The sequence below is a fragment of the Plectropomus leopardus genome, chromosome 2, assembly GCF_008729295.1.
Source record: "Plectropomus leopardus isolate mb chromosome 2, YSFRI_Pleo_2.0, whole genome shotgun sequence".
Taxonomy (NCBI): domain Eukaryota; kingdom Metazoa; phylum Chordata; class Actinopteri; order Perciformes; family Serranidae; genus Plectropomus; species Plectropomus leopardus.
In genome coordinates, this window is record NC_056464.1 from 14,127,306 (window position 1) to 14,154,631 (window position 27,326).

Consider the following 27,326-nt stretch of genomic DNA (forward strand, 5'->3'; position numbering starts at 1 on the left):
AAGTATCTAAGTATATTTAAAATTCTTATACATTCAATTTCAAGCTCAAATTTAGGGCTTTATTTTGACAAAAGTATTGGTTGAGGCAGTTAAGGCACCAGTACCATTTTAAAGTAGTGTTTTGGCACCGGTTTTGAAAGAACAACCCCAATACTCAACCCTAGTATCCTTAGTCTCTTTCCCTTGTGGTATTGAAAATCAGATATCTGTATTTTTATGGTGCTGTATCAAAGTTAGGAATTCCAGTAACGTGACAATGCTAGTACAACCTGATAAATATATATATTTGTCAGTAGCAGAGGTGCACTGTTACCACTGTAGTCAGCTGTTAGTCTTGAAGTATAAAGAAATGGCTGCATGCACTTGCCATTTACAGATTTGTGTCTTATGCTCGCATTTTTTTTGATAAAAAGCAGCTGGTGCAAAGGTCACTGTGTTGGTAATCATACAGTGTGAAGCCACTATTATGTTCCATTTGGCCCATTAAGCACAGATCCTGCGAGAAACGCTGTGTTGTTATTGTTTGTGAGTGCTCTCGGTTTGTTGCTCTGCTGTTGCCGGGGTGGCTTTGCGTGTCCTTGTCACCTTTGTCTTTGTGCTCGAACCAGCTGGAGGTGACATGACTCCTCTCTTGTCTTTGTGCGCCACTTCAAGGTGCAAAGACCTTCTGCAATCCTTTCCAAGGACGCTGCAGCTGCATCTTAGTTACACAGCAGCGTCGTGCTCTCGAAGCAGTGTTAAATCTGAGGTACTTAAAGGTCCTTGTGGGATATTTTTGTCTGTAGATTTGTCATCAGACGCAGGGAATCATCACAGGAAGGTGATGAAAGGATTGTTAGAATATTGAATGAACACCCTCCCTTGTATTGTGTGTATTGTTCACGTTATAAGTGCTTATTTCTGGCCATTTGATAGGCTCGCTTTTAGTTGCCAATATCAATTCAATACCTCTGATAGCGGCTGTGTGAGACACAAGGGCTTTTGCTTCGCACATGCAATTATTAGAACAAAGATGGAAGTCTAAGACCATAATACACCACAAGGTCCTGTGACCTAAAATCAGCTCTCTCGTTGAGTGAGAATAACATGAGATTCCTCACAAATTTAAAATGCCAGGCCAGGCTTTGCATATTTAGCATTATTAAAGGCCAGCTCATTCAAAACTCATTTGCTTCTAATTTTATCTGTAACCTTGACCACTGCTGAGACATTCCACTTGGGAGAAATATGGATACAGTCAAATCTGGCTAATCCAAAATGGAGGTTGTCTGGATTTGTGAGATTTAAAATATATATGTATCTAAATGTATTCAGAATATTAAATGCTCATTTTAGATGCCGGGCTGCTCTGCTCTGTCTAGTTTGTGGCTACGACGCTTTTAGTTGTGTCTCGACACACAATTTGGAGAATGTACATATTCATGTCTCACTGTGTATTTTGTTCCCTGTGCCTGTTTGTTTGGCTGGTGTGTTTGGATTTTTTGGGGCTTGCATAAACAAGGGTCTACTATACATACTCTCAGATTAGCATACGTTCTATTTCTGGACTTGCAGGCCTTCAGATGGGTCCAGACTTAGAGGCTCTGTGTTGTAACTAATTCTACTTAGTTAACAGTGTGATAATTCATTGATGCCCAGAGCGAAATTCCGTTTACACGCAGCACAGGATCAGTGAGTGAACAACATATCCGGAGCAGGTAGAGATTTGGTGTTGCTCAAAGAAACTTAAGCTGGGAGGGGGTGCATTTTAATGGTGGGAGCTCTGGGCAAGAGGAGGTCTACTTTGCAGTCTCTGAAGAGACAAAAAATATTTGCTTTGTTGTTTTGAATATGCGTTTGGTGTCCTCTTTAACAGCTCTAAAAACATGTGACTTTTCCTGGTTTTATAAAAAAAAAATCTTACATGATTTTGAACTGAGTACATGATGCATTGCTTCTGTTTGGGACTTCAGAGACAGACGTAAGAAATATATTTATTCATCTAGTCCTATAACATAGGGCTGGGCTTTATATCACTACAGTTTCTTTTGTTCGCAGATGTCACGTTTTTTTGTGGGGGGGTTTTGTTATTGTTTTGGAAATCATACACTGACATGAGCAAATAAACCAAATATGAATATGAGTATTAGAGTGAAGAAGAATTTTAATATTACACTTTTGTTTTTGCCTCCATTTTTTATGCACTCAATACAAATGTTTATCTCAAATTTTGCTGACAAATTTGTTAAAATCTGTGTCTTGGAGCACTTCTCCTTAAAACAGGATAATCTAAGCACCTGACAGGTGGCATATCAAGATGCTGATTAAACAGCATAATTACTACACAGGTGTGCCTCGGGCACAATGTGCAGTTTTATCACACAACACAAAGCCACAGATGTGTTGAGTTTTGAGGGAGTGTGCCATTGACATGCTGACTGCAGGAATGTCCAGCAGAGCTGCTGCTTGTGAACTGAATGTTCATTTCACCACCATTAAACGTCTCCAATATTATTTCCCTGAATTTGGCAGTACATCCAACCAGCCTATCGAGGGCATGAAAAAAGTCCTACATCTTATACACCAACCTGTGAAAAGTAGGAGAAAAACAACAGTGCTGCATTTAAATTTTTGTTCAGTATATATGGATATTGTGATATTAAATTAGATTTTGGATATCATTATATAGAAAGTGTTGTCTTTTTGTGGTTTTAAAGACTGCATTACAGTTAAGTGATGTCATTTTCAGAAGTTACTGTTGTAGCTGCTCTATTATTTGCCTCTACACACTTAAGTGTAAAATGCAGATTGGCTGGATCTGAAATGTTTTTTAGTCATGTCACAGTGAAAATTTCAGGTGTTGGCGCTATGGAAAATATCATTTTGACAGAAGGGAAACAATGTTCACAGGAGAAAAGACTTTGCTATAACACCTGCATGCACCTCCCTACTCTGCCCCCTCTATACATTTAGATAATGAAATGAGTGTATCGTCAATCTAAGGCCTTGTTAGCCAACCTGCTTGTTCATTTATTTTGTAAGTACAGAGTATCATTGTTGTTGATTGTTTATGTCGAACTGACATCAAGTTGCCTTCAAATTTCATTTTAAGTGGTAATCTTAAATTTAACTTGTATAAATCTTTAGACACCCTGAGTTTGTCCACATTACTGATTATTAATCACAAAAATCACTGTGTAAATATTTTTGAAAGCACCAATAGTCAACCCAGCAATGTTGTTGCAATATCAATATTGAGGTATTTGGTTATAAATATCTTGATATTTGATTTTCTCCATGTCTCCCAGCCATAGTATGACTATAGAATATGAAATATTTCTTTCCTTTGGTTTAAAAACTGCATTTCCATTATGTCATCGTCATGAAAGCTCAGTTTGTGGCAAATAGAGGGGTTATCACTTTAGTATTTTATCACATATTGGGTCTTAATAAGGCCAGAAGTAAAGATTTGTAAAAAACAAAAAAAAATGTTGATTTTGCAATTATTAGAATTATTTTACACTTACAGCAGTTGGGTTTTTGGGTCTCCAAATTATAAGAAGGTAAAGCAAATCTCAAGAGTCGCTCGCCTCTAATATAATACGATAAATATCTGTAATACGGAAGTGCCGTCCTTCATTAATCCCTCATCAATCTGCAATCTGATCCACAGCAGGATTTTTTTTTTATATATATAAAAGTGCATTATTTTAGCAACAGACATGTTTCACTTTTACTACTTTAAAACTGTACTTATCTCTTCTCTACAGATCGACCCGAAGGTGGCGTTTCCCCGCCGGGCTCAGCCTAAGGTGAGTGCACCCTGAAGGGGTTAACAGTAAGAAGGAGTAGTGATGATGTCATGTGTCATCGCTCATCACTCAGCCCTGGTTGGCTGGGATTAGAGTCAGGCAAGTGACCAAAGAGGAGCTGCAATCCACTTGTCTAGCCTGACACCGTGACCCCGTACCCTGACCCCACCCAACCCCCGATCATCAGCGGCCAACACACACACACACACACACACACACACACACACACACACACACACACACTCTCGCTCACACACACACAAACATACACTCTCGGTAGCAAGCTATATACAACCCAACCCCCCGACCCTTAAATGTAACAGATCTTTAACTGAAGTGAATTAGACCGAATGCTCAGAAGAGCTTTCAGAAACCTCTGAGATTAGCTAAACGACAACAAACACAAAGTCTCTTTATCAGCAGCATCTACTCCCTGCCTAATGTGATTAGTGGTAAACGATGCCATCTTCTTCTTCTTCTTCATCTTCTCTGTTGCTAGCTGGTGACCAGGACAAAGAAGATCTTTGTCGGAGGACTGTCAGTCAATACCACCATCGAAGATGTGAAGCATTACTTTGACCAGTTCGGAAAGGTAAAGCATAAACAAATCTGGTATCTATTTGTGGCCATCCCACTCTGACTTTGTTTTTTCCAAAGCAGTGATTCCCAACCTTTTGTGTCAGACTCACAGCCCACTCAGAACTGAAGTCATTCATTGACAACCTTCAACAAAAAAAGTGTTGAATTTAGTTTAAACAGGATATTATTTAACTAGTAATGATATAAAAGTTGTTATGCTTTACAAAGAAATCTAAAACAGTTAAACTGTTAATAAGGTGTTTCAGGTTTGGTGTTTGCAAGTTTGCAAATGTACTTAAGTGTTGGATAAGTTACTTTCATTTGAAAGGAATAAGCTACTTTACAGTAATACTGTCTGTGTAAAGTATTGCATTACTGATTACACTACATTAGTGTTACTTCCACCAAAAAAACCATAGAAGTTCAACTAGACATGATAAAAAAGGGGAGGATCATGTTTTTTCATAGCAGGTAATTAAAGAAAGCTTTGATTTTCAATTCATTTCAAATCCTGTGGTTAGCAATATTGTAGAGCCCATTGACGGCTTCTCGGAGCAAAGGTCCGGCCCGTTTCTGCATGCACATGCAGTAGTTGCTGCTTTGCGTAAAAAAATACTGCTTTTATTAACAATAATGTTACAATAAGATGATTATGTAACCTAAACAAACAGCCTCAGACACACGGATGGGCAGGTGGACAAAAGCTCAACGTCTGAAAATGATCAAATACAGATAAACATTTTTTCATTGTAGGCCTATCATATGAAACACAATAGACAAATTCTGAGGTTGGCGCAAGCGGACTGGAGTGTGAGGCAGTCTGTGGTGAGTGCAAATAAAGAGCTTAAGTGCAGGACGACATGCCTGCAAGTTCTCGGTCTGCTATCACAGCAACGGAGAGAGTCTTGTATCAAACGATGACGGTGTGCTGTGATGCTCCACTGTTGTAGGTTATGTGACTGGAAACACTTCCAACGTGCAAGTGCACATCTGACGAGCCCATAACCAGCACCTTGCTACAATAATGTCTATAATGACGTGACAAGACACAAAAACAGGATTCTCTGAGGGATATTTTTTCTGGTGGCACACTGGCAGAAGTAACACAGCGTGGATAATTGAAAAATTTAAAACAATAAACACGTAATTTTAGGTGATGACGCATTACCTGACATAGTTAATGTAGAAATATTCCCAAAATTCTATCAGTAATGCATTGTTTGACTTTGCTATTTTTGGTTTGTCATCCAGCCAATATTTCAGCTGTTTCTCCATTATTTTATGCTATTGTTAATTATTTTTACCATTTTCAATTTAGCTGCTTCCATAATTTATTGATCGGCCAACTGTTTGAGCCGTTTATTAGTTACTTTTTAGACCATACATACATTAATATAACATGCTGCTCACTCGCCAAAACATTTTCACGCACTCTTAGTCGTGACTCGTGTTCAAACTGACTCGAATTGTGGTCATATTTTTTATATCAAATTTTCTGTTTTATCAAATTACTCCGGCCGTTCCACTTGCCGCGTACCCCCCGGCAGGACGCAGGAGTAGCCCCTGGGGTACAAGTTTAGTTGGGAATCATTGCTCTAATGGACTGTACGCCTTTGATAGATTACATTCATCTGTTTGTGGCCTTATTTCTTTGACATCTCTCGGCTTGTTTTCTCCCTGTTTTCTTTTCCTTTTTCGTTTGAGTCAAGGCACAACTAAAGTGCAAAAGAAGTCTCGTTTCAGGAAGGGGAAAGAGAGAAAGAACTTCAAGAAGGGACAGAAAAAGCAGTTTGGTCATTGATGGTGTGCTCTGGCAGCTACAGTATTAGTTTGTTAGTTTATCTCTTGTGTTAGCTGTTTTGCTTTTTTACGATCACATCTTAGTGTTTTTGGCTTCTTCATTTGTCCTGCTCAGCTCCTTTGAATGAAATTTGGTGAAAGGCAAACACATGCTGTGGAGACAGATGAGTGGCCGGGGAGAGGGAGGAAGAAAAAAAAGCAGGGAGAGGAGGGGAAGAGAAGAGGGAGATGGCGGGGGACTGAAAGGGAAGAAGAAACCCCCCGTAGAGAGAGAGGGAGGGGAGCTTGGAAGGGTTGAAGGGCAGAGAAAAGGAGGAATGTTGAGATAGTGAGGAGAAAAAGTAACTACGAAAGGGGAAAAACAGCAATCTGATGGACCATAAATGTATCAAAGTGTCCATCACGCATGAAATGTCGGGTTACTTTTTAGCTAACCACACTTCAGGAGGTCTGGGAGTGTGTTTGAGTCGAGTTGAGGCTCTCCAGTATTAACTAATCAAATGCAACAGCTGCTCCTGTAACAGCCCCCCCACCTTACCCAAAATCAGTACCTCAGACTCCAACTCCCCTCCCATCCCGCATACACACACACCCTGCTCCAGTCCCTCTCAGCTTGTTGCCGTGGTGACCTGCTTTCGGCCATTGTCCCGCTGTAATCCAGTGTTTTTTTTTTTTGTTTCCTTAAAAAAATGTGTAAGAAGTGCACATTTGCATGAATGGAAAGAAGGGTGTGTGTGTGCATGAAAGTGTGACAGCGGCTACGATGGGAGGGAAGCTTGCATTCATTTGTACAGACAGGGATCCAGTTGTCACAAACATTAAAGGGACAGTTCACCCTGAAATCAAAAATCAATATGTAGTGCTATTTATCAATCTAGATTGATTGGGTGTGTGTTGCAGAGTGTCGGAGACATCGGCTGTAGAGATGTCTTCCTTCTTTTGAATATAATTCAACTAGATGGCACTTCGCTGCCAGACTACACCCGCCAACTGTATCACCACACAGAAGGAAATGTGCATTTACTCAAGATAAGTAGCCTGTGATGGTGGACAATGTAAACAATAATGGCGTCCTTGTGTAGCTGTTACCAAGGCTGGGTATTAGTACTCAATATCTTCATGGTATTAACTGGAATAATCCAGTACTTGGTAGCTTCGAAATGTCTTTGATTGAATGATACCTGCATACAATCTTTTCTATGGGTCTGATATCCTACTGTCCCAACAGCCTCTGGATCAGCAAACTTCATGTTGCTCTAGTCTCCAGAGTCTCCAGTCTCCTGGTCAGTTCAATGTCTACCACGTTAGCAGAAACTGAAACATAGCAGCGGCTAACATCCAACATCAAATCCAACAACCCCAATAAAAACGTGCACCAAAAATGTCTCAACTCTGGCTTTAAACCCAATAACTGTTAGCTAACATTAGCCATGTGATGCTAACACATATCCCTGCCACTGTGTGTGTGCAGCCAGGCAGACTCACAACTGTCCCAGGCATGGAGCTCACACTCCTGCAGCAGCCACGACAATCCATATAGTCTGTGGTGTGGTTAAGTCAATCGTTGTGTAGCTTATTTGGAGTTGGCAATTTGAGCCGCCAGCAAAACATTTGAAAGTAAGGCTATACTACATGCCTCGGGTACTGAATTAAATACTATAGTTGATATCGGTATCACTTTAGGGTGCTGGCATTGTAATCTATTAAACGATCCCCAGCCCTAGCTTTCTCGTTAGCTAGGTCTGTGGTGGTAGGTGAGCTAGCAGCAGATGCATGCTTCCCTCTGCGCTGTGACACTGTTGGCAGGTTTAATTCAATAGAAAGAAAATAGTCCCTACATGAAACTGCCCACAACAAGGTCTGTAGATTATCTTTATTAACCGGGTCAAGAATTCTTGAAAGAGACATTGCTGTTGAGTTTTTCAAATGTATTTTTTTTTTTTTTGGTGCTTTAAACACCACAACCCAAATGATATCTAGTTCCATTTTATTTGAGAGAAAGCAGACATCTCTGTAGCCGATATTTCCTACACTCTGCAACTGATGCCAAAACAATCTAGACTGAGAAATAGCACCGCAGGTAAGAGGATATGTATGTATTTTTTATGTTGGGTTGAACTGTCCCTTTAAGTGCGTGATTCTGCTGTTGGTGTAAGCAGCAAAAGTGCCTGAAAATGAACATTTCTTCAGAATGTAGGCCTAATGGATTGGAAGAAATTACCAGCACGAACCTCCTTCTGCCTCGTGTCTGGCTGTGTTTCTCTCAGTTGGCCTCTGACTCATGTTTGGGGTATTACCATATTTCAGGTGCTAGTTCAAATTCGCATAATGTTTTCTAATTCTGGGTCGTGGGTGCTGGTCGACCTCGATCCCACGTGTGACCATCACATGGTTGAAGTGACTGTAAGGTGCATGTTGTGACATGTGTCGTGTTTCCTGAGTGCGTTTTATAAAATGGCAGCTCTGTGCCGAATCAGTTCTCCCCGGTGATCACAGACACTCATATCTAAGACAACACACCCTCCGCAGGATGAGGGAATATTTGGACTGTTTGGACACGTGAGACCAAAGCTGTATCATGGATAGCGCCAATCCCACAGTGCATTCCTGCTGAGCGGGAGGTATTTCTTGTTTATTATCTGAGCCTGGTTACAAGGTGCAGGTTAGGATGGAGTAGGACTCGGTGTCCTGTTTATTTTCATACTGTGGCACCGCCTCGCAAGGGAAAACACAGAATGCACTATGCATTTTATGCAGCTCTTTGATATGTGCCATAGTTTATTTTTTTGGAGTACACATCTGAAGGCGCACCTACACAAACTTCATTAGACTGGACTGAAATGGTTGCTCAGTTGACACGTCAGGTGTTTTGGACCAAACCGAGGACTCAAAGGCATGTGTTAATGTGCGGTTTCCTAACTGGACAAATCTGAGCTCCTGTTGCTAAATGTCCCAAGGCCCATGAGGCTACAGCAGGCATGTTTGTATGAGAAATAAGTCTGAATCCTGAGGTGAAGGTCTTGTAATCCCCCTAGTAGAGTTGAGAACTCCCTTCTTTTTGCCCATGAGGATCAGAGAAATGTGTTTTAAACTTGTGATCATGCACGCAGTTAGGTAATTTGATAATTAGCATTTCAGGCATTCGGGTCATACAGTCAATTATGTTTAATCCAAAGGAAATCCCCGTTTTCACGCTTTTTATCCTACTTTTCTGTACTGCATTCTTGAAAGTACCTTACTGAAAAACTACCATCAAAATCCCTCGTCTGAAATCAAGTGAGAGAATAGGTCAGAGCAGTCAGCAAAGGAAGGAGTGGATAAGATGAAAAATGCAGCATGGATTGGACAGGGCAGACGGGAAAAGTTGGGACTCCACTCACCCATGTGAGCTGGCGATTAGGAGGCTTGACTGAACACTTTGTCTGCTGGCCTGTTTAGAGAGAGATGGCCGGAGAGCGAGAGAGCGAGAGAGAATGAAAGAGGGAGATGTGAGGAGACAGAAGGGGAAAAAATGTGAATGCCACCTTTCATAATGTCGCAGAAAGTGTAATGGACTTGTCAGCAAACGCTTGTTCTTTGGACAATAGCTGCACGCTTCACTAAAAATGGGATATTTTTAATGCGGCGCTCAGAAAACCAGCGCATGATCGCTGCTGACCCTTGTTTGGGTACATCGGAGAACTTCATGAGAATATGACCTTAACTTTTTCTTCACTCTCTCTCTCTGCATGCTGACTAGTTAGCGACTGAGCCGCTGCTAAGCCAATCTCAGAACCCCACAGCTATCCAATCAGATTGTCTTACAGCACCCTGGGCAGTGGACATCAGGGAGATCGTCTTCTTATTGGTTTTGGCAAGGGCAAGGGGCGACCACAGCATACGCTCACACACGTGAGAGAATATTTCTCAAGCCAGCATACTGTTGTATCCTAATAGAAGACAATAACATGAGCCACATTCGCATGGCAGTACAGGATTATTATCCTTTCTCTGGCTTCAAAAGCTCCTCGGACTGGCGGCGCTAACCATCCCCTCCAGAATAGATGCTGCTAATGCTAACAGGAGGGCTAGCTGTGCGTGTAACTCTACTCTTATGATAACATGTTGGCTTGCAGCTGTCTACTTACTGTCCTGTTCCCCGGCTCTCTGCTGTGTCATTGAGTTTGGACGACCGGAAGGGTGGACAGCATGAGGGGAGAGGAGGAGAGGAGGGTAAAAACTGAATGAAGGACAGAAAGAGGAGGGGGTGCTCTGTGTGTCCAAGCTATATGTTGTCAAAGATGAGAGTTAACCCTTTGAAACATGGAGCTACATCACTTTTCCTGTGCTGCTTTCAGATGCCTTTCGCAAGTATTTAATCCCTTGAACCCCGAGCAAATTGTTGCCATTTGGTTAGAAAACGTGGGGAAAAAAGGCAATGAGAAACTTGGTAAGAACTGTTTCACAAATTGCAGGAACTTTGTAGATTTAGAAAATTGTTTTTAAAAAGCAAGGGAAAAAATGTCTCGGGGGGGAGATTAAAGACATTACATATTTAAAATAATGTTGCAGAATCATTATATTTTTAATCCAGTTTCAATTTCCTTGTTTTGTCATTATTATTGTGTTATTGTGTTATTTATTTTATTGATTTATTTACAAATTACAAATTTTCACGTAATTTTCCTGTGCTTTTTACTCGCTAACTTCTAACCATTTCCAATCTTTTCTGGTTTTGTTCCTCAATGCCTTCTTCCCATGTTTGTGAACGAAATCAAGCCTATTTGCTCAGGTTTCAAAGGGTTTAAAGGGTCAGGGAGGTTGTTTGAAGCAACCTCGATCCTCTCCATATTCATCATTTTGGCGAGAAAGATCTAAAAATATTACTTGCGCGCAATCTCAACTAGAAGATGTGTTTTGCATCTGAAGTAAAGGTTAGAAATTGGATGGCCTGGTCATCCAGAGGCCTCTGCCACTCATGTTACACTGGTTTGAGTTTCAGTGCTTGCTGCCTAATGAAAATAGACATGTAGTCATACTCCATGTGTCTCCATGTGATGTCGGAAGATCTGAGTTGCAGATTTTTGTGTGAATGTTGTTGCGGTGCTTTTTTTTCTCGATTAACGACAGAAAACCCAAAGGTCATTTCCACAGCGATCCCAGGCCTTGCCCCCCCCCCCCCCCCCCCCCCCCCCCCCCCCGCTCTCTCCTCATGCCGTCAGAGCTCGAGCAGAAGCTGCTAACTTTCCTGCCAGTGAAGGACAAGTGAGGGAGGGAGTAGGAGGGTGAAAGGGGGGAGGAGGAGGAGGAGGAGGAATATGAATAGGGCAGTGGAGTGAGTGCAAAAAGGAAAGTGGAGGGAGAAGGAGAATGAAAGGAGAGCATGTTGACAAAGACCCCAGTTCACTTTGTTCTACACTCTCTGATCCAAAAATGTTCATTTATCCTCCATCAAAACTTCCCTGTCCATCCTTTTTTGTAATCACCCCATTAATCATCAGTTTCTTCTCCTTTTCTGGACTTTCTCTTCCTCTCTTTTTCTCCCTTTCCCTGCTTTCTATTCATTGAAATTAGTTGGAGAGAGGGAGGGGGTGAGTTCTTCTAATTGAAATTCTTTACAGGGTCTCCATGGGAATAGTAAACTTTGTGGAGAGGGACAGAAAAAAGGCATGGGTGAACGAATGAAAGCGGGAAAAAAGAGAGCAGAACAGAGTTTGTGAGAACTCAGGAGAAAGAGAGAGCAAAGAATGAGAAAGAATTTCCTCCAGCGCCTCGTGAACGGGGAACATTCACTTCTTTTTCACCTTGATAGATTGTATTTCATTTTATTTTTATACAGCACACCCCCCCAACCCGCTACCTCCCTCATTTCCCCATTGCTCTCTTCCTTTCTCTCCCTCTTTTCTTTTTCTTTCCTCCTTTGTCACCTGTCACCCCTCCCTCTCTCCCCTCCACCCTCTCCATCTGTTTTCCCCTCTTACTCCAATGCTAAAGAGGGACAATGGCACCCCATGCTGTGTAATGATGTGTGTGTGTGTGTGTGTGTGTGTGTGTGTGTGTGTGTGTGTGTGTGTTGTGTTAATATGTCGGAGCTCATCTATTCTTTGCTTTGTTCTCACAGGTCGATGATGCCATGCTTATGTTCGACAAAACAACCAACAGACACAGAGGTGCGTATGCTGAGTTATGATGCACACACTGATTAATATGTGTGGACGCACCAAATTGGGACGCCTACAAACATGTCCTCGTAAATGAAAGGAAAACCAGCGTGACAGAGTCACTGGGTGACCGTCCATGATTAAAAAAATATATAAAAGATGAATCCTTCTCAAATGGAAAAACAAAAGATTGCAATTTATCTCTGTCCTCTCGCAGCGAGGCAGAAGTGCAGCGCCTGCTGAGGGTCGCGACACAGGGTCAGGATGGTTACAGGCCAGGATGTAGTTTAATGAGACAAATGAGGAGAGAGGGGGACGGGGGAAGGAGTGAGGTGAAGTGAGAAAAATTGGGTGTGATATTTGGTCGAACACGGTAAAGCCGGGCTGGTTTTTTAATTATTTTTAACTTTTTTATTGGCGAACCACGTCCCGTCTCTGCTCCTCCAGGATGCCAACAGCTTCATTGACAGGCTATCCACGCGAGGCCTGTTCTGATGTCACCAGCTGCTTCTGTTAATGGCTTGTGACAGTTTTATTTTATCCACTGTAGAGTCAGGGATACTCAATCTGGTCAAAAATGTCTTCCATCTTGTTGCGAACTTCTCAAAAGAGAAAACTGTGTTTTTTTCAACACAGTGTAAATGCTAGAGACGCACGATGTTATTAACACGTGATCGGCATTGGCAGATATTGGCTTTAAAATGAAAAATCGGCATCGGGCAACACGTTGATTTCTGCCAATATAACAAACCAAATTTTTTTTCTATTATGTTTGAAACATCATCCCTAAGCTGAAGTTGTTTTTTTCTATATTTTGCACAATAATTGAATACATTCACAGAAAAGCACTGTATTTTATGGGCCATCACAATAAGTGTGTGCATAATATAATGTTAATTCCACAACAGAAGAGACTTGATGATCAATATATCTTATATATATCTTTATCAGCCAAATGGGTTATTATGTATCAGCATATCTGCAAAATATCCAATAATGCGTGTCCCTTGTAAATGCTGAGATATGGGCTCATGGGTCTCTGCTGCACGTGTCTTTGTCACAGATCACAGGATGTCACAAACGCTAACAAACTGAGAGGTCAAGTGTCGGAATAAAAGTCTGTTTTTGTGTCCTCCAGGCTTCGGCTTTGTCACCTTTGAGAATGAAGACGTGGTGGAGAAAGTGTGCGAGATCCACTTTCATGAGATCAACAACAAAATGGTGCGCGTGACATATTTCATCGAGTCCCTCCATCATCACATTTCAGTTCAAGAACCAAAAGTCAGCTAATGAATAAATGTCCAATTCACGCTATACTTTCAGTCATTATCTAGTCAGTGATGTAAAGATTCACTTGACCTGCTTTTATTTGTGAGTCGCGTTGTGTCTTTATCTCAGTATTTTTTTTTTTTTACTAAACTTATAAATGAGCATTGGTTTCCTATGTCTTAGGTGGAGTGTAAGAAAGCCCAGCCAAAGGAGGTGATGACGCCGACAGGCTCAGCCAGAGGCCGCTCCAGAGTGATGCCCTATGGGATGGACGCCTTCATGCTGGGCATCGGCATGCTGGGTAAGATTTTAAATCAAATGTACTGGAAGCTAATACACTGGGGTCTCCTTAGAGGTTTTATTTATAGCAGTAGGTGTCGTGGTTTAGAGCAGAAGTTTAGCACGACATAAACACTGACATTTATGGGCAGTTTGAGCAAATATATCATAATTAAATCACAATTTATCATGTTTTTATGCTAAAAATAGACATGTTTTTTGCTTGAGCTTATTATGAGTTAAATGCTGATTGCACATTGTAATAGGTATAGAATAATGACACCAACAGTGTTTACATCGGTTCCCTGTAAGCGTTGCTTTCACAATGCAATTACGATTGCCGCTGGGTACAATCTCTACATAGCTGTCTGTCGCTGTCTCCAAGTACCAGAGAGTATCAATCAGACTGTATGTCAGAAATCCCACATCACTCTGTAATAAGTTCGCCTGTCTACTGTTTTACATTTGTTTGCTTAATTCTGCTGCATTTAAAAAAACATCGTAGTAACTGCCGTATTAGCAAGCCAACAATCTGAGATTTAGCGTCGTTTTTGACTTTTGCGGTCGATATTAAGAGGAAAGTGTTTTTCCTGTCCTGTTTCTTTAGCCATTCACCTGTAATACCTTTATTTATTGCTGTGTGTAAATGCTTAAAAGTGTGTGTGTGTGTGTGTGTGTGTGTGTGTGTGTGTTGATATTTTATAACTGAATCACAGATATTATTATTTGCTCCACTCTGAGGAAAATGGAAAGTGATCTGTCTTTTCGACAGCAGCTCTAACAATTATATCAACTGGAAACTGAAGGGAGATTGAAAAGGGTACTCTCACATGTAATGTAAGATATGGAGTTATTGCCAGAAAAAAATTATCTTAAATATCATTTTCTTGATAGTCAGATACTGGCCGGTTTTAAAGCTGCATTTACTTAACATTCTACACGGTTAGATTGTCACTTGTCTTAATATTAACACATTTTTTTTTAATGGACGACAACTTGCTGAACACACCTGAACACCTTTCACCTCTCAGCAGTTAAATCATTAATTTGTATGTACATCTTAATAGTTATGTAAACAAAATATTGTTTTACGGAAACATATGGATTCTAAATATTTAAAATGGTTTTTAGAAATGTTTTACATTTTAAGTAAATTTTTCCCCATGGTACTGAATATTGATATTTTTCAAGGTGTTGTATGGAACGTAGAAAAACCTTCGTCTAGACCGGTTTATTGCTCTTTATCATCATACTGCAGTACAACACTAAACCCGCGCCATGGTACAAACGTCTTCTGTGGCTCCACACATTTAGTATTTCATGCCTTCATCCAAGAAATGTTTAAAAAAAACAGTGAAGTAGAATTGACCTCTTAATGTGATTGATTATAGTCTCTGAGATGATTCTCACATCTCCTGCAAAAAACACCACGGTGTATGATGTGAAAATTTAGAGGTCACAGACTGAAGGGCGATCGAGCTCTACACACTGGAGTGAAATATGGTTTGAAAGCGTTCTCATTGAGAAAAACAAACCGAGAGCTACAGTATGTTCATCATTTGTGGCTGTTTGGCTCCCTCTACTGGACATTTGACATTTTGCTGTAGTAGTAGTCCTAGTAACTGCTGCACATGTTGTTGATTAATTAGGTTCAGTTCAATCGGAAGTTCTTTGGTGACACTGACCCTTTCAGAAATTCAGGAAAAAGATTTGTTATGATGCCTTTAACATTAAGAAAAATTCATGGCTTCACTGTAAACTGAAAATATTCAGTGGCTGATTAAAAGTAACCTATACTTAATAATGGCCACATTTTGTTGTTTTTTTCCCAGAAATTGTTCAAATTCATAAACAATATAATGATGATTATGATTATGTGGCATCACATGATACCTTGCATACCTGCTGCATCGGAGCAGACGGAAATACAGCTGATAGGAGACTGCTTAGCTAACAGCATTAGCAGCGGGTTAGTGTATGGTGGCACACACAAAAAAAAATTTCTTGGAAGGCTTAGCTTTCTTTAGGTACAATAATAATCTAAAATATGCATGTTACTTTTTGTATCAGATTAATATTATTTAACAAAGTTTGTGTCTCCATGTGTGTTTTTTTAGCCAAGTCAATTAAACTGTTGATAACTTTATGTTCCTAACAGGCTACCCGGGTTTCCAGACTACTACCTACACCAGCCGCAGTTACTCTGGAATTGCTCCTGGTTACACTTATCAATTTCCAGGTGAGTTCATATACATCTAACACCTAATCCACTATTTGGATGTCTTCTAACAGGGAGAGAAGTAACTTAAAAGGGTACAGGCTGGAGTTGATTCAGCTGTGAGGTGCTGGGGTCATGAAATGTCCACGAACCACAAGAGGACACGGACACACACACACACACACACACACACACACACACACACACACACACAAATTTATTTTTTTTAAACTATTCTTGTCTGTCTACCCAAACCCTCCTCCTCCTCTAAAATACCTCAAATGTCTATTTTTTGTCTGTTTTCTCCTTATATTCTCCTGAATTTATTTCAACTACTTATGTAACCTCCTCTCATTTGGCCATGTCACCCCTCCTTTCCTTTCCTTTGCTCCTGCCTTCCTGCCTGTCCTCACAGTAGATGTTTAACTTTCTGTGCTCGTGCGTCGTCCATGTTGGTGTTCTGCTGTGGTTAAGTGTGTGTGTGTGTGTGTGTGTGTGTGTGTGGGGGCTTTGTAGTCTGGCCGGTGGATGGTGACTGTATTTACAAAGCGCTCTCTCTCTTGACCTTCTCTGTTTCTAGAATTCCATTTAGAGAGGACCCCCCTCCTGACATCATCCCACCCCCCTGAGCTGGCAGGTCAGTGGCTCCTCATTCCTCCAACGGCCCAGAGTGAGAAAAAAAGCTATTCAGCAGCAGAAACTCAAATTAAACTGCCGGCAAGAATGTGAATGAGTGTATTACCCCGAGTGTCAAAGTATTCTCTGAAGTTTCATGTACACTGACTGTCTTTGATGAAAAGAGTCAGGTTGTGTACTAGAACAATGAAGCGTTTTACTCAGGTGATAAAATAGGCACAAATTTTGACAAGCTTTGTAGCTTCCTGCAATTGTTCCAGTCAAATGTTTTTCCAAATGTTTTGATAACGTATCTTAAGAGATATGTGGGAACCTTTGACTCTACAAATTAACCTTTTAAACTTAAAATAAAAACTTTCTGTCTGTGAGTCCTATGGTCGTATTAACTAGTTTCAGACAAAGGTTTTCCTCTTAAGAGCTATTCCCGAAGCTGCTGACAGCAACTTTTACTGAGACAACTGCTAAGATGAAAATAAAAATAAAATAAAATGAAATAATAATTAAAATAAGACAAGTAATTCAATTAAAAATAACATTTAATTAAAAAATAAAAATAAATCAACAAAAATTTAAAAACAAATTACATTATACAATAAATAAATAAGAAATGTGTTAAAATGTGTGTTTAATTCAAACGTAAAAAACATATTTAACATAAAATGCAATAAAAAATCAAACCATTTGCAAGTTAGATATAATCAAATAAATTACATTTAAATTACAAGTTAAATTAAAAAAAATATTTGAAATAAATTAAAAGATTAAATTAAAAATGCAACATTTGGCTAATTATGAACAGATCCTTACTGATCCAGGAGTCCTCTGGACTGCCTCTAAATTCTCATACTCATTTTTTTGAAGTTTCTCCTAGTTCTGCCAGTTAGGAGCTACTTTTAGCCTTCGGATGTTTTGTGAATACATTCCCTGCATCTGCAGACAGCTCTGTCTTAACACTACCATCTAGTGGCTCTGAGTTGTATTTGAGCTCTTATCCTCCTTGTTTTTATCAAAAGTGTTATTTTGTTCCTTAATTAAAGAGTCTAAAGTCAGATTTTATTGGATGTTATATGCAGCTGTTTTTTTAATTTTCAGTTAGATACAAATCAGATGTTTGAGCAGATGCGGAGTCAACAGACACTGAGCTGTAGATTGTGACTCATGATCTCATATGAGAGCGATCCACAATCACTGTAATAATTGGGTGTGTTTTTTAACCCTCAGCCATTCCCTTGACTGCATATGGACCAATGGCAGCAGCCGCAGCTGCAGCAGTAGTTAGAGGTATGTGTGTGTGTGTGTGTGTGTGTGTGTGTGTGTGTGTGTGGGAGAGAGAGACATGCTGAGACAAAGAATGCATGTGCCTGTGCAGATACTCGCTTTTGGTAGAGTGTGTCTACTGTGTCCCTGTTTGGACAAATAAAAGAGTATTTTTAGCTATGTGTGTTTGTGAATGAGAAGCCCTCTAGTGTCGGAGTCTGACTTGTCTCCTCTTTCTCTCAGGCTCCACCCCTTCACGCACAGCTGGTTTCCTGGGCACCAGCAGCCCTGGACCAATGGCTGACCTGTACGCTGCAGCCAACCAGGACTCAGGAGTCAGCAGCTACATCAGTGCCGCTAGTCCCGCCCCCAGCACAGGGTTTGGTCACGGTCTAGGGGTAAGTCAAACGCCCCCACTGACGCGCACACACACACTTCAATGCACGCATGGATGCACGTATTATTCCCAAATATAATAGAAAGTGTATCCGCTCTTGTCCGTGCATCCCCAGGGTCCTCTGATTGCTACTGCGTTCACTAATGGCTACCACTGAGAAGACTCAGGTCACTGAAGATGGGAGGGCCTCTCTTCTGCTGATGAGCCAATCACAATGCTGGCTGCCCCTAAGATGGCACAACCTGATTGGCCGGCCACAGGCTCTTCCAGGCTCTCCTGGCTCTCTGTAGCTCCACCCACCGACTGAATATCTTTTTAAAATCCTGAACTCTGTTTTGCTGTACTAATCTCACTTCAACATAACGTCCCCCGTCTCTCTCCTCTTTTGTCCCGTGTAATAACTAGATCCCTTCCCTCCGTTATCGATTATTTTCTTTTGAAGCTGAGAAAAGAAAACTGAAAAAAAAAAAAAAAAAAAGAATCTCTGAGGAAATGTTTGTCGTCTTTGACAAAGTCACAGAGGACTATTTTGAGTATTTTTTATTATTATTATTATTATTATTTTATTTCAATGTGATACCTTGTTTCATCATGGAATCCTTCAAAGCCGTTACTGATGTGCACAAAGAAAGAAAAGCCGTGCGTGGTGGGTCTTTGTCTGAAAACCATTTTTAACAAAGGAAGAACAAATCCAACAAAGTCCTCTTTTTAACTCAAGCATCACGGAAACATGAAAAAAAACTTAAATGTATATTTTGGTAGTCTTTAAAAACAAAACCTTTGTAATATTGTTATTAATATTGACATAATAATGATAATCTGTAAGGTATTTTATTCTGTAATTGGTTTTAAAGCAATGTTTTTATGTCTTCCTGTAAGATATTGTACATAGACGTTGGGGTGAGGGTGAGGGTGGAGGGGTTACTGAACCGGCTCGCATGCCATTGGTTGGTTTGGAAAGGGTTAGCAGCTATTTAATTGGCTGTCATCTACTACTATGTATGGTCATCTCACTACTTTTATCAGTATGCATATGGTATATATGTGTACATTGTTGGCCAGTCGGCTCTGGCGACACTTTGGCACAGTGCTGTTGATGACAGCTGCTGAGACATAAAACTTCCAGGAGTTAGTCTGGCACATTTGTTCGGTTCAATAACAGTTTTGTCACAAACTCATCACATTGTGTGCTTCTTGAAAAAGCAACTTCATATATGTAACGCCATGATAAACCAGATTTCTTGCATCTTCACCAAAACGACTTCAGATTAAGATGACGGACTACGGAAGAATAACAACCTTCAACAGGAGAAATCAGGGGTTCGTGGGGGTCGGGGGAGGGGTTGACTTGACTTCCTCTTTTTTGAAAATATTATATATATATTTTTGCGCGATTCACTTCTTAATGTTTTATTTTTGTTTGTTTTTATTGTTTTTCTTTTTTAAAAAATTCTTTTACGCGGTGTTCTCTACCGTGAAAACAAATGAAGGACATTCTCAGAGAAGCAATTGTAGAAAACATCACAATCATGTTCTGTCCTCTTATTGCTGTTGAAGGTGCATGTGATTGCGTCTGAGTGTGTGTGTGTGAGTGAGTGCTTGTGCGCATACATCAAGCTGTAATATGGAACTACTTGTGGCAAACGAAGGATCATTTCGATTGCCTTTTTTTGTTTTGGTACTGAAAAAAAAAAAAAAAGAGATCACCCTGTTCCATTGTGGCTCATCTGCTTCTCTCCCCGCCTCCCTCCCATTTCATATTTAGGTTTAATAAATTTGCGCTCCTCTGGAACCGACATATTGTTTATACACAGTTGCTGCTCCGTGTAGTGGTGAACAGAGGGGGCTTGGGCAGGGAACCAGAAATGGAACAGGGTCTCGCTCCCGGTCGGCTCTGATACAGGACCTCAGTACAGACGACACTGGCTGGCAGGAAAAAAGTCAGAAAGCTGGAACAAATTCAACATTTGCAAAAACAAGCAGGCTGTTTGTTCAGCCTTCTTGCTGCAGCCTGTTTGATGTTCAGCACAGCAGAAAACTTCCTGATCCAGCCAGCAGTTCCTCTGTCAGACCGCCTGGGACACGACATAAAACTACTGCTGGACACCAACACTGTAACTTTTTAACTTACAATAAAGCAATAAGTTATTTTTTACCTTAAAAATGAAAATAGTACTATTATTGGTAATAGCAGACGACGTGTGGATAATTCTGCGGCATTAAGACTTATTTTTCAGAAAAAAAAAAAAGAAACTATATTTTTCTGTTTTGAGATCTTGTTCCCCTTGTATATTGATTTCTATGATGTCTTTTTTTGTGTTGATGTAAGGAAAAGGGCCAATGCTTTGAATGGAGCTTGTAGCTCTACATGAGCTCAGTTAAAGTTAAGATTTGGGCTGTCCCCCGCCAAGCTTTACAGCAATGCTTTTCTTTTGTTTTTTTTTTTCTTGTTTTATTTTTCTGATAATTTCAATTTTAAAATCCTAATAAATTATTCTAAAGCGGTTTATGGTGTTTGTTTGTTGTTGTTTAAAAAAAAAAAAAAAAAAAATAATGCTGACTATATATGCAAGCACACTGAAATCACAGCAGCTGACCAGCACTGACATGCAATCTAGGTTCAAAAGTGCTCGTTCTATAGATGAATTAAACTTTTGTGGGGTTAGGATTTGAACATTTCTGAATTTGGGGACATCTGGCGGAAATGTTCAAAAAGACAACCATACCCAAGCAGATTTCATCTCGGGTTACACGGCCCTCACACCAAAAATGGTGCATGCTATGGTGATTCTCTGCAAGGTTATACAGCAGTAGTTCAACTAAAATTCACATTAAATATTCGGACCCCCCAAAATAAAGGCAGCAACATTTTCAACATTTAAAACATTAAACATTAAAACTCTGCTCTGATTATAGCAGGAATTAGCAAAACTATCCCAAGCATGGCAGAAAATATCATTAAGAATGTGGACACCAGGTTGGAAAATGTAATTTAATGCCTCTGCACAGGTGATAGTTGTGGCGTTAATGTTTTTGGGTTGACATAAATAAGCACGGAAAACCCCCATTCTTGTGAACGTGATATCATAACAACACCTTAAGAGAATTTCTTTAAATTTGGCAGAAAACCCTATCTGGATTCAACCACAAGCTGATTATACTTTGGTGCTCGAAATTCAAGGTCACTGTGACCTCACAAAACGTGTTTTTTGGCCACAACTCAAGAACTCGTAAACTCATTATGACAAAAGTTCACACGAATATCTAACAGGATAAAATAATTAACTGACAACATTTTACATCCGTAAGATCAGAGGCCAAAGTTACTGTGACGTCATAACGTTCTTAAGAAACACTTTTCTGTTCATAACTCAACGCAATATTTCGGAACGGGGGGCATTTGGTCAGATACTGAATTGGTGACACTAATATTTGGTGTCTGTCGTTAAAATGTGCTGACTGTATAGATCTTCTGTGCTGGGGGGAAATGTCTGTAAGGCATTCATGTTTTCACAGACATGGATGTAAACTCTTAAATTCAACTTGGCGGGTTTGCGGAGGCATTCAACTGTGAGGTGGTAATTCTACTTAAGGCTGAAAAGCTACGACATCATATGAAAGATACAGTAAACGCACAACAAGGGCCTTTTTCAAACAAGCGAGCGATCTAACTATCAGGCTGAACGTCTCAAACTGTGACAGTCCCAGAGTGACAGAAAGAAAGAGGTACATGGCACAGCAGAGTTTCTTACTCTTGTATACTGTAAAAGGTGCACAGTGTTAACAACATTCATAGACGTTATGCCACTGAACTGTAGACAGGATCATTTCCATGTCTCAGCATGTGGTGTGTGTGCCTGTGAAGTGCCAGCAGTGGTAAACAGAGTCCGATCCCTCACACTTCATCTCAGGGCAGTGTCCTGGATACAGGCCAGCAGGGTTAGTGATCCTCCTCCTACCTCTCTCCTGCTCCCTCTCTGCCCACAAACTTTGTTTTTTCAGCTTTGAACGAGGACTACAGCCACCACACAACATATCAGACTTAAAAACAAGACTTTTAACTTCTGATTTATGGCATTTTATAGTTAAAAATTGGACTTCAACTCCTCAAGTTGGATTCGGTCCTGTTTATTTGCAGCTTGTTTATAACTTGTCATCGGCTCTAATTTGGGTGTTTTTCATCCTCCTGACTGTGTTTCATTTCTGTCAGGTACAATGGCTCTTGGAGTGCTTAATTCGCAAGTTAAAAATTCCCTGAGTGGGAGTGCATTTTTCGACCGCGGTTCTATAGAGGAACAGGAACCACCGCCTCCACTCCGCAGCTACCTTGTTTGACTATTTTCACCTGCTTTTGTCCTGCATACCCCGTCAACATTGTGGCCCTGGTCTTCTCTATCATGGTAAGCCTTTCCTAAATTTATATATCATCAGACAGTATGCAGACGTACTGCCGGGTATCAGCACGGAAAAAATGTGTTAGAGAGATTAATAAGTTTGTTTCCTCCTCAGGATGTTTGTGATTCAGTTACACAGTGTTCTGACATGTGAGTGAATGTGTTGGACACGATGCAACTCAGTCACACACACCTGCTCTGCCCATCAAACAAACCCACTTGATCCTCCATTTTGGAAAATGAAACAAAATTTCCATGTTGCATTCAGTTAATGGCCAAAGTACAAACCAGACTGTCAACACAATCTGATGTTTCCAGACTGGTTATCTGTTTGCAGCCCTGTTAACATTTTAAACTACACAGTTTAACTATTAAACCATGTGACCAGGTACCAGGAACACTGGTTAGAAAGATTTACATGATACTTTAAAGTTTCCAAATTTTGATTAACCCCTTCAAACCGGAGTAAGGAGGCTTAATGTTTTTTTTTTTTTTTTTCAGAAACATGAGAGAAAGGCAATAAGCAACAAAAGAAATGACCACAAAATTAGTAAAAAGTACAAGTAATTAACTGAAAATTGGAAAAAATATATAAACAAACTAATAAATATAAGCCCTGCGATGGTCTGGCGAACTGTCCAGGGTGTACCCCGCCTTCCGCCCGATGACAGCTGGGATTGGCTCCAGCCCACCCGCGATCCTTACGAGGACAAGCGGTTACAGAAAATGACTGACTGACTAATAAATATGTAAGTAAAAAACGAAATGACCGGGGAAAAGTGCTTCAAAATTTTAATAATTCTGTGACATAATTTCAAATATTTAATTACGATAATTAGCTATAAATACAGATCTTTCCCGAGCTGTGATCTTTTTTCCCCACACTTTTTCTGCTAACTTTCTAAGAACAATTTTCAAAATGTAATAATTTCTTGCAATTTGTGAAACATTTCTTCCCAAGTTGCTCATTACTTTTTTCCACATGTTTTTGAAAGAAATTGCCCCAATTTCCCTGGGTTCAAAGGTTTAAAAACCTGTGATAGGTGTCTGAAAGCAGCACAAGAAAACCCCAGGTTTCAAAGGGTTAAAGTAAAGGCATCAATTGGCTTTTTCATTTCTGGGACTGACTGAATTCTCAGCAGGTTTGTGTCACATTTTAAAAGCTAAATCCTCAAATGAACTGAGAGAGTTTTGTGTGTCACAGTGATTTCTTATCCTCAGTCTAGAAACAGCTATTATCAGGGTGACTATGACGGGTCGCGGCGCCTGGGCAGGAATGCTCTCTATGTGGCTGTTGCCTCCATCATCATCGGCCTTCTCATCATCGCTATCTTCTGCATCGTTCATTTTACTACTGTAAGACACACTATAGGGCTGGACAGTGTGACTAATGATCCATACATCTACACACACAAACGCACGCATGCACGCACAGTCGCACGCACGTGCGCACACACACACACACACACACACACACACTTTAAATGAGTAAAACGTGATGTTTTTAAATTTCACAATGTCATTGTCAAGGCAATTTGATACCTAAAGAAAAAGACCATAATCAGAGGTTTTAGTTGCCTATTTAAACTCAGTGCAGGTCCTCTTTAATGCTTTATTATACAAAGATTAAAAAGTAGTTTCAGAATGTTTTTCATAATCTCCCTTTGTGGTGGAAAGCTAGAAGAAAAAAAAGTAATTACATTACTAGTTATTGAATTCAATGAAATTCTATCTATATGATTTCATGTGACAAACAAATTGATTGATATAAATAAACTGTGTAACATGGTCCAACAATTTCTGAAATAACTGAAGAAAAAAGTTATTATGACCAAATGTTATTTCATCATTTCTTCATTTTTTTTAAAATTCTAGTATTTATTTATTTATCTAATCTAGTTAATTATCATCACTTTAATTTCTAAATGCCCTTTTTCAGGTGCTAACTGGCTAAAACTGGTGGCAGCTGTTGAATTTGATAACTTAAGAGGAAGGGGTGTGTCATTACAGGCAGTGGCAACAACACTGTAATGACAAGTGACATTAAATCAAATTTTCATTTTGAAAAATACCAATATGAAATAGAAACAAACTTTTGGGGTTCTTTTAAAAAAAATTTTAAACAACCAACAAAAAAAAAAAACTCATCATAAGTAACATGAGTACTATAACATGGGATGAAAAGTTATACAATTTATAATAATTAATTTGTGTTCAATAATTTCTTGAATGACTTCTAAAACTATTGACTTATTCATATATTTTCCAGAATGTATTCATTTAATATTTGCTACTCAGTTATTTAAAACTGAACACTGTGGGATTCCGCAAAAAAGCCATGCACTGTATCTTGTGTCAAATCTGCCATCGTGACACCTGATGTAGACAGAGACTAAGATATGAAGATATCTGTGTGTGTAAATGAAAGTAAATTTTAAAATATGTCTCTAGGATTTTTTTGTCCTTTTTAACATACTTGTGTTTGTGTTCCAGATGGATTTTTAGTGCTTTGGAAGTGAAAAGAAGGGAAGAAGAGAAATAAGACAGTTGAACAGAAAACTGTGGATGATGATGTCTGGCTGGGCTCGGGGGGCTTTTTCGAACAGCACCATCTGCCAGTGAAAGGACTATGACTTGCCTCATGTTTACTTCAATCTGTACATCACTTCCTCTCATGCTTCATATGGACAATCAAGGACTATAGCATGCAGTGAATGCGTCCTTCTCAGTGATTAATTTCAATCACTCTTTGAATTAAAAAGGCAGCTTTCTTAAAATGTGTAGGGAATCCATGGGTTACAATGAGTGTTTGTTAGGCTTTGACCCCAATGTGAGAAATAAGTTATTTTTCATTATTGTGTTTTGCTCAAAACAGTGCTGTAAGTATATGATGAAACAGATCTAAACATGATCTAAACAGTAACTTGATTAAAATACCTACTTTATCCATTACAATTATATTCTGTTGATAACTGTAACAATGCTCTAACACCCTTTACCAATAACCGCAAACTCTTAAGCACTAAACACATATCAAGATTTTTTTTGTGTGTCTAGCAATGACTGTATAAACAAACCTGTCTATGGTTCATTTTGTTCTATGATTTCTGTGTTACTATTAAAAGGCAACCCAACTGAATTTCACATGAGAAAATAGTAAGGCCCTGGATGTTGTGGGACTGTCGTGGTTGACACGACTCTGCAACATTGCATGGACATCGGGGGCAGTGCCCTTGGACTGGCAGACTGGGGTGGTGGTCCCTCTTTTTAAGAAGGGGGACTGGAGGGTGTGTTCCAACTACAGGGGGATCACACTCCTCAGCCTCCCTGGTAAGGTCTATTCGGGGGTACTAGAGAGGAGGGTCCGCTGGACAGTCGAACCCCAGATTCAGGAGGAGCAATTCGGTTTTCGCCCTGGTCGTGGAACTGTGGACCAGCTCTGGACCCTTGGCAGGATCCTTGAGGGTGCATGGGAGTTTGCCCAACCAGTCCACATTTGCTTTGTGGACTTGGAGAAGGCATTCGACCGTGTCCCTCGGGGAGTCCTGTGGGGGGTTCTCCGGGAATATGGGGTTTGCGAAACCCCCGATACGGGCTGTCCGTTCCCTGTATGACCGGTGCCAGAGCTTGGTCCGCATTGCCAGCAGTAGGTCGAACTCGTTTCCGGTGAGGGTTGGACTCCGCCAGGGCTGCCCTTTGTCACTGATTCTGTTCATAACTTTTATGGACAGAATTTCTAGGTGCAGCCAGGGTGTTGAAGGGGTCTGGTTGGGTGACCTCAGGATTGGGTCTCTGCTTTTTTGCTTTTTGCAGATGATGTGGTCCTGTTGGCTTCATCAGGTCATGAAATCCAGCTCTCACTGGATCGGTTCGCAGTCGAGTGTGAAGCGGCTGGGATGAGAATCAGCACCTCCAAATCCAAATCGAGGCCATGGTTCTCAGCTGGAAAAGGGTGGAGTGCCCCCTCCAAATTGGGGATGAGATCCTGCCCCAAGTGGAGGAGTTTAAGTACCTCGGGGTCTTGATCACGAGTGAGGGAAGGATGGAGCGGGAGATCGACAGGCGGTGCAGCGTCTGCAGTGATGCGGACTCTACACCGATCTGTCGTGGTGAAGAGGGAGCTGAGCCGAAAGGCAAAGCTCTCGATTTACCGGTCGATCTTCAGTCCTACCCTCACCTATGGTCAGCGCTTTGGGTTGTGACGGAAAGAACAAGATCGCGGGTACAAGTGGCCGAAATGAGCTTCCTCCATAGGGTGGCTGGGCTCTCCCTTAGAGATAGGGTGATAAGCTCAGTCATCCGGGAGGAGCTCGGAGTAGAGCAACTGCTCCTCTGCGTTGAGAACAGCAAGATGAGGTGGCTTGGGCATCTAATTAGGAATGCCTCCTGGACACCTCCCTGGTGAGGTGTTCAGGGCACGTCCCACCAGTAGGAGACCCCAGGGAAGACCCAGGACACGCAGGAAAGACTATGTCTCTCAGCTGGCCTGGGAACGCCTTGGGATCCCCCGGGAAGAGCTGGACGAAGTGGCCGGGGAGAGAGAAGTCTGTGCTTCCCTGCTTAGGC

At 40.6% G+C, this 27,326-nt stretch overlaps 2 protein-coding genes across 3 annotated transcripts in view; both read left to right on the forward strand.

Moving 5' to 3' along the window:
• The window catches only part of LOC121949413 (RNA-binding protein Musashi homolog 1-like), a 29,365-nt gene extending 10,255 nt beyond the window's left edge, over positions 1-19,110 (forward strand). The window contains exons 5-14 of one of the 2 annotated variants that reach the window (XM_042495097.1): positions 3,750-3,791; positions 4,291-4,383; positions 12,271-12,319; positions 13,449-13,531; positions 13,763-13,880; positions 16,017-16,097; positions 16,657-16,713; positions 17,934-17,993; positions 18,213-18,367; positions 18,449-19,110. In XM_042495097.1, the coding sequence (XP_042351031.1) occupies positions 3,750-3,791; positions 4,291-4,383; positions 12,271-12,319; positions 13,449-13,531; positions 13,763-13,880; positions 16,017-16,097; positions 16,657-16,713; positions 17,934-17,993; positions 18,213-18,367; positions 18,449-18,523 (813 nt within the window). In that variant the 3' untranslated portion in view covers positions 18,524-19,110. The remainder of the gene's footprint in view (positions 1-3,749; positions 3,792-4,290; positions 4,384-12,270; positions 12,320-13,448; positions 13,532-13,762; positions 13,881-16,016; positions 16,098-16,656; positions 16,714-17,933; positions 17,994-18,212; positions 18,368-18,448) is intronic. The other variant, XM_042495105.1, reaches the window with a different exon arrangement.
• A 3,264-nt stretch (positions 19,111-22,374) lies between these two features.
• On the forward strand, positions 22,375-25,899 carry LOC121954333 (transmembrane protein 233-like). The gene is given in 4 exon segments (XM_042501775.1): positions 22,375-22,690; positions 22,693-22,766; positions 23,982-24,116; positions 25,254-25,899. Coding segments are annotated over 4 exon segments (330 nt in total). The 5' UTR covers positions 22,375-22,581; the 3' UTR covers positions 25,266-25,899.
• Positions 25,900-27,326: the final 1,427 nt, after the last annotated feature.